Consider the following 7,859-nt stretch of genomic DNA (forward strand, 5'->3'; position numbering starts at 1 on the left):
CACACTCTGGGGATGGCCGTGTAAATGGTCGGGGGTAGAAAGCCATCCAAACACTTGGAAGAATAAGGAATGTTTAGCCTTGATACATGAAGCTACCAGTCGGGACAAGATAACTGGCCTCACTTTTTAAAAAGCACTGGAGTGGTTGAAAAATCTTTTTAATTATGGAAATCTTCAAACGGACAAAAACTAGAATAATAGAAGAAGCCTCCTTGAAACCATCCCTGAGCCACACCATTATCAGTACTCAGCCAGTGTCAGCTCACCTCTACCCCTACCCTCTCCACCTCGATTATTTTGAAGCCAATCTCAGACAGCGTATCATTTCATCCTCGAACACTTCAGTATGTATTTTGCAGAGAATAAGAAAAAAAAAATTGTGAGTGGAACCAGAGTCACTGGGTAGAAACGGCACAGATTTCAATTAAGTATGAGAAATAATTCTAACAGACCTGTCAATCATTGAGTGGATTGCTCTGGGAAGTAGTGAGTTTATCATTAAAGAGATATTCAAGTCTAGCCTGGATAAGCCACTTGTCCTCGGTGTAACAGAGGAATTCAATCACTGGACAGATGATTGGATTTAATCAGTGGTTCTCATGTGTTTTCTCCATAGGGAAACATATGACAGGTGGCACGAAACTGCTCTGCACTCATACATGGTTTCCTGTAATCCACAGATTTCTCCCCACCCCCACACCCCCTCCCCCACAAGAAAGCACATTAAAATGCAAGTAAGAGTTGTTACCAGAGAGATAGCTTGGTTGCTTTAATTTATTAGTCATGAAAAGCAAATCCTTCACTAATTCTGGTACTTTGAACAGAAACAAAGTATGGGGACCCAGCCCACGACGGCTCTTGACATCCAGTGGGTCCACAGCTCTAAGAGTGAGAACCAGAGGAGCAGTTGACTACCAAGGGCCATTCTAACTATGAGGGAGCTGGGGTCTTTGAGTAGAGGATTTCCAATTTCTAGTCTACATAGGAGTTACTTACATGGAAAAGTTGGAGATGAAGGCTCCTTTGGGAATCTGAACGTCAAACACGACGTTCTGAGGCTCTGGGGAGTTGTTCACCACTTTGGTCTGGATGATGGTGTTGGCCATACGAGAAGTAATAGTGGACTGGACTTTATAGCTATAAAGAGTTACTTGATCAGCCTCTTCCTGTTATTGGCAAGAAAGCATGGGGGTTACGCGGAGCAAAATTACCCGGAACTTCAGCACGTATCTGACGGTAAAGAGTATCACATTTTATTATGATCAGTCCTCAGGCATTGGTAAGCATGTCACTCAGGGAGTATTAAGCATTCTCCTAACTTGGGACCCGCCTGCCAGGCAGAAGGTGCCTTCGTTTTGAGATATCTTGAGATGCTGTTCAGCTCTGTGAGTCTATTAATAATGACGCTTAAAATGAGCATACAAGTAGAAAATGGTTGTGGAATGCAAGACTGGATTGAGAAAGTTCAAGAAAAAACTTCAAAGGCAGGACCCTAGCAAGGGAAATGATAAAGGTAGTGGGGTTTGAGAGGACCCTGGCTGTATCTTCAGAGGGGGGCGCAGCCAAGGGTACAGTGGGGTAGAAGTACGTGTGTGGTCTCCATATTGTTATCTGCTTTCTTCCATTTTTTTTTAAAGCTTTTATTTATTTATTTGAGAGAGAGAGAGAGAGCACAAGTAAGCGGAGCAGCAGAGGGAGAGGCAGAAGTAGGTTCCCTGCTGAGCAGAGAGCCCAACGCAGGGCTCGATCCCAGGACCCTGGGATCATGACCTGAGCAGAAGGCAGATGCTTAACCGACTGAGCCACCCAGGCGCCCCTGCCTTCTTCCATCTTATCTGTTATGGTGCCATCTTTCCCCTGTCTTCTTCTCCTTCCCCCAATTAGAATGAAATACGACACACTGATGGGTGTGATTGGAATATGAAGAGAAAGTACCTTGTTGATGCCCTGATTGCTCCCGTGCTCTGGGCCTCCTTTCCGAACCCTGCTCTACTGGTTTGAGGCAGCTCCCGTGTAACAAATTACAGCCTATCATGGTGCCCAAAGGCCAGGTATTAGGAGCACATGTCTTTCAGGAGAGGCCTGCGAACTGCAGACTCCTTCAGGGCTAGGGCAATTAGGTGACCCGTTAGGTTTTCCTTTCTTCTCCGAAAGGATTTGCTTATTTCGATACTAGGTGTCATCCCCAAAACTCTGTCAGCCAAGATTAAGCCTTTCAACTCTGTAACAGCCAGCTCACCTCCAACTAAGACAAAATCCAGGCTGAGTTACTTGTCCTCCCTCCCCTTAAATGTTTGCTTCTCACAATTTCTGTCAGAGTAGGAAGCCAATGGAAACCACTTCCTTTCGATGTTTTCTCGCCACAGGAAGGACTTCTTTGAACATCTCAGGAAATCGGACCATTTTGTGTTTGGGAACTCCTTTCCCACACTGTCTTTTTCCCCCTCCAGATCTGTTAGGTGTCATATTTTAAATGCGAACAGCTAAGTTGGAATGAATATGTATGCTTGGGTGAAATCTAGGTTTTTGGCAAAGCTTGAGAGAATAGAAAGGACATTTTCAGCTCCTGGTGACATCTCACCTGGTGACATCTCTCCTACATATATACTATACTCTTTCATGCTGAATTTTAGACACACTTCCAAACAGAATTGGGCAAGAGGGTATTTCGAAAGTCAGGTAAACGCTCTCAGGGCTAGAGACAAAGGAGGCAACCGTATCGATCTCCAGATAATAGGTAACAGGAAAATCATTCGGTCATCAATTTTTAACAAAATCAAAGTAAACTCACCATCGTTTCTCCAGATTCTCCGGAAACACTTCTCTGTGAAAGGAAGGTAGATAATCATTCTTCAAAAATGTGTTACTTATTACCTAGAGGACAAAAACTGCTTTCTCTCAGTCAAAAAAAATTTTTTTATTCCCTTCAATACTAAGCTATAACTCATTCACTGGAGCCCAGATATAAATGTCAAATATTCTCGAAGTATTTTCCCACTGGTGTGTTTCTCTGGACACATTTCTAGCCACTTGGCAAGCACACCATTTTTTGATATAATGCGAGAACAAGTACTTTTAAATTAAAATATTCAAAGGAACTCATGCTGAGTGACCTATCTTCCCTTTATCCTGTTTATTTTCTTATTTAACTTAATGGTAATCTGGATGCCCCAGGCTACCATGGGGCTCTGGACATGCCATTTGCAAGGTCCGTAGTGCTTTCGTGTCGTCTCCCCCCCCAACTCATCCTTCAGATCTCAGCTCAGGGGGATTTTCTGTCAAGCTCGCTCCTGCCCATCCCCAAACTAGGTAAGCTTCTCTTACTAAGTTTTCATGGCAGCTAAGCTCTTCCTTCCAAGGAAGACAGTGGGAGTGCATGTCTGTGTCCTCCATTGGACTCAGCTATATGAGGCTGGGGATTTCGAGGTATTTCCTCTTTGGGGTGGCCCTGGAGCCGGGCATAGTGACTGGTGTGTGGAAAATCCTGCACTTTCACTGCCAGGCAGCGAATTAGCCACATGAAGGACTGTCCTCTGGGCATGGAAAGCTGAACTGGTTTTAAAGCCGAGTTAGGTTTAAAGATGGATGAACATCTATTATCTGTTGGACTCTAGCAGAATAAGTCAGGTGCTGGATGTAAGTCTAGCTGGCCTGATTCAGAGTGAGCTGAGGTTGTAGGGAGTGTTGTGTGACATTGTGAGGTCAACAGTTGCCTTCTTTTGAATTTTTTGAATACAATTCTCAATGACGAAGTTTTCGCTCTTGTGACTAGATGACATGAGAACTTGCCCGTTGGGTTTTCATATTATTGGTTTACAAGAAATCTGGACTTTTAGAAAGTCAAAAATTCACGCCCATACAAAATAAGTCATTGGTCAGCTTAGCGTTGCTTCCATAAACACCCCCTTTCTCAGCACGTGGGCTGCATGTGGGAGAAGCCACACCCTTCCTGGCCTGCTGGAGAATTCCCCCATGAATTAGAGGGTGTATCCGTGCTGTTGTTGGCGGCCTCTGGGATGCGGCCTTGGCCATGGCCTGTCCCTATGCTCTCTGAGCTACTCCCCCAAGGCAGCAGTGACCGCCCCAAGGAGGATGTGTGCTCAGTGGGCCATGTTTGCCTCCACCGGATAGCCTGAGGCATCCAGATTACCATTCAGCTAAGAGAAGCAATGCCCTCCTAAGAGGAAATCCTTCCTGATAAGGCAGTAAAATCATCCCACCATCTTAGAATTTGAAGAAAACGCATAGCCAACCATCCTTTAAGGAACTAAGGTGACCATTATGATAAAAAACAAGCTCCGAGAATATCTAGCAAAAGCATCTTAATCCTCCCCTTACTTCATCAATCATGATCTCTTTCATTTATTTCCCCTTCGAGACTAAGGCTTACTGTACCTGATACCTCTGGTTCTCCGGCACAAACTGAAATTTGCCTGGGGCCAGTTCAACAAGATCTGCGTATTCTGCAAACTTAAAAAAGAATTAAGGATTTTTATTTCTATTAATAAAAACGATCTAGAACAAAGGAGGCAGATAGGGACAGGCATAAGGGCATTCATCCTGTTTTTCTATCTTGTTTCCTATACCTTTGGGAAATCCCCTTTAAAAAAAGATACCATGACTTCTTTAATGAATTTATATTTGCTAGCTACGTCTCAGAGGTGAGTCCACGGAAGCTATTCTCTTCACATTTGTTGAAGGAATGCATTTTTTAGTTCGCCAGAAGATGACAGGACATACAGGTCGGGGTCACAGTAACCCAGTGATCAAGTAGGTCCCTGGGGAGCTCTTGGGTAGACCTTGGCCATCAGCAAGTGTGTGAGTGGATAAATGTGCCCATACATCTCTTCCAATTAAAAATGTTGAAAAAAAGTGTTGATAGGAAAGGAATACAAGTAAGAAGCGACTGAAAAAGCACACACATGTTTGGATGTCTTGGCTTCGATCCCTGGCTCTGTCCAAGAGATTTCCAACACACCCTGGCAGTTCTTAAGGTGTTGGAAAATCAGATCGTTTCCAAGCAGACAGAGTGATTTTTTTTTCTTTCCTGCAAATATGCCATCCTGTTCCTTGGCATTTTTGTGGGTAATTCACTCTGCAAGTATTACAAAGCCTCTGCATCTCCTAGGATCTTCCCATGATACACATTCCTTCTCTGGCATCAAAATAGTGTTTGCATGACTTTCAAAATGACTCAGTCCAAGACATTCCTTATGTTGGGGATGGCCAAGGATCTGAAGTGGAAACCTTGAGCTCCCTGGAAATAATCCTTGCTCTCTGCCGGCCCACTTGCCATCTCCCCCCCTTAACAGCAATATTTAAAGTGCCCTCATGACAGGACTCACTGTTCACGTAGGTAGGAAAGACAATGGTGCTTTGATAATGACTTTTCTTACACTGTTAGTGCAAGAGTGATAATGAAGTGTCATCCTCGTCACAGCTAATAATTATTAAGTGCTTCCTAGGGTTGCATTGTGCAGGGTAGTTTACATATGTCATTTAATTCCCCTAACACCCTTTGGGTTAGATCAATTATCCCCATTGTTTAGATAAGGAGTAGTCAGCTGTGTTCCATAAATGTTGCTCTGTGGGGCCGGTCCATTGAATTTGACTGAATTCTCATGCAAATCCCATTCACACTTTAAAAGGTAAACACACGTTCCAGTAATTACAACAGTGAACACCCTTACTCAGATGAATTTTATCATAAATTTCCTTTCCACACAGAACACGGTCCTCAAATAGCAATAACCACAGGCTATTTACTGAGCCCATGTACAGGCCCACAGCAAGGAGTTTCTGGGAGTACTCACTTCTGGAAGTCCATTGGTGGGGATTTCGAAGCCTTGTGTTTCAGAAACAAAGACACAGATGAGAAAGCACGTGAGTCGATGCATTTTGTTGGGTGGCTTTGCCAAGCTCTCCGTGCAGGGTCCCCGGAGAATTCTGCTCCTCGCGGAACCCAGTTCAAAGGAACAGCAGAAGAGTTCGTGTTTTAAAAGAAGAAAAAAAAGAAGAAGAAAGCTCTCAAACTTTGTTCAAAAACAGGACAAATATTTGTTCTGGAGTTCAAACTTGAGCTGTGGGGGTGGATCGGACACCCGGAGGTTATTCAAACAGCAAAACCAGAGGTAGTCGCTGGGCTGTGTGGACAAGTCAGGGTCAGATGGACATGCTTTTTTTTTTGGCTTTTGCTGATTTCTGTTCATCTCAGAATCAGAGAGACCTGAAGATCAACCTCATCCTCTTTGAAGGACCAGGTGGGAAACTAGACAGGGAAACAGAGTCAGAGAGAAAAGGGCAAAAGTGTAAAGTTTCTGGAAACGAAATCCTTTTGTTTAAATGAAAGGAGAAGTTTAGCAAAAGTGGAAAAGGGAACACAATGGTGTTCTGAGCAGAACATTCACTGCTAGCGTTTTTCCGTCTCTCTTTGATAACTAAGTACCTATTGTGGTAAGAACTGGGCACGCCGCTGGGCCAGATACAAAGACACGCTGAAGAGCGTGGAGACGTTTCATGAATGTCTTTGACTAAGAGAGCAATGTCTGTCCCTGCTGCTGTCCCTGATCAGCCTCACTCAGGTCAGTGGAGAATCAATTCTCCTCCATTCCAGAACCAGAGAAAACCCGGCCTGGAAGCTCTGTGTAGTAGTCTTGCCTATTTGTGGTCTGGATGAAATAAGAATGTTAACTAAGATGTGTTGAGCCTCCTCGTGGCAGGTGCTTTTACCTGTATTATCTTTAATTCTTTGATTTTTTAATCTTTGAAAGAACCATGTGAGGTAGGCACTATATTTGTCCTCCTTTATAATTGAAGAAAATAAGACTAAGTCATTTATTCCACATCTCATGGTTAGTAAAGGAAGAGACACAGATCCAGCAAGTCTGGCCTGAGCCCAAAGCCTTTGCTGTTCATGATCCCATGGGCCCAGGAGAGGCAACCTGCCATCCATCACTGCGGTCCAGGGTGCCAGGTGTGAATCTAGACTAGAATTCACCTGTAATTCCCCCATCTGGCTGGCAAGTCTATTTAATGGGCCTCTTTCTTGAGTCCCTACTGCAGACGTCTGCTTGAACATGGGTCATGCTGTGGACCCCAGTTTGGCCAGCAGAGGACCTGTGCCCTCACGTTATTTCTGGCTTTCCTTCTCAGAATGGATCGCATGCCTTCCTGCCTAAAGTTCCGTGATCTAGCTCCTGCTGCTGGAAAGGACCCGCTGCTGGAAAGGACCACTCTCTAAACGTCCACTCACATGGGGAGCTCACACCCCTATAGACATAGGCAGTCTGCTATGGTCTCTGAAACATGATGCTCTAGGGTTCTTTCCAGCAGCTCCCATTCTGACTACACTCACACTTGAGCCTCAAAGGCTCACTGTGATTGTTACATTGAACACCGGGCCGTTGTCTGAGACAGCCTTTGGATTTTGTTTAAAGGGAAATGGTTTGAAAGATTTCAGAAACAATGCAAGTGAAAAAAAGAAAGTCAAAGACAATGCCAAAAAGATAAACTTATGAATTGAAAAATGTGCTGGATGGTACTTAAAAATGTACAATTTTATTTATAATACCCAAGCACATGCCAAAAAGAATTCAAAGTGTAGGTGCAAGTAGAATATAAGATGAACACAGATTAAATTTATCTGTAAGATTAGGAAGGGTTACTGACAATTTTTTTTAAAAGGTCAACCCTATGCTGTCTCCATGAGACATTTTATCCCAACGAGATAAAAATAGACTAAAAGTTGATATCTTGTTAAAAATCTGTTTATTTCAGAGACTTGTAAGCAGGTGTTACAAAGGTGGTATCAGGTTAAAATAGATGTCACAGCAAATAGTAACAAAAAGAAAGTCAGAAGA

General features: G+C 43.7%; 1 protein-coding gene across 1 annotated transcript in view; it reads right to left on the minus strand.

The window, feature by feature from the left end:
- The window catches only part of ITIH2 (inter-alpha-trypsin inhibitor heavy chain 2), a 36,290-nt gene extending 30,275 nt beyond the window's left edge, over window positions 1-6,015 (minus strand). The window contains exons 1-4 of the mRNA XM_045812927.2: window positions 5,814-6,015; window positions 4,396-4,470; window positions 2,792-2,824; window positions 997-1,166 (exon numbers count right to left, since the gene is read on the minus strand). Of these exons, the coding sequence (XP_045668883.2) occupies window positions 997-1,166; window positions 2,792-2,824; window positions 4,396-4,470; window positions 5,814-5,897 (362 nt within the window). The 5' untranslated portion in view covers window positions 5,898-6,015. The remainder of the gene's footprint in view (window positions 1-996; window positions 1,167-2,791; window positions 2,825-4,395; window positions 4,471-5,813) is intronic.
- Between the last annotated feature and the right edge of the window lie 1,844 nt (window positions 6,016-7,859).

The sequence above is a fragment of the Ursus americanus genome, chromosome 31, assembly GCF_024610735.1.
Source record: "Ursus americanus isolate L20-20 chromosome 31, mUrsAme1.1.p, whole genome shotgun sequence".
NCBI classification, from domain to species: domain Eukaryota; kingdom Metazoa; phylum Chordata; class Mammalia; order Carnivora; family Ursidae; genus Ursus; species Ursus americanus.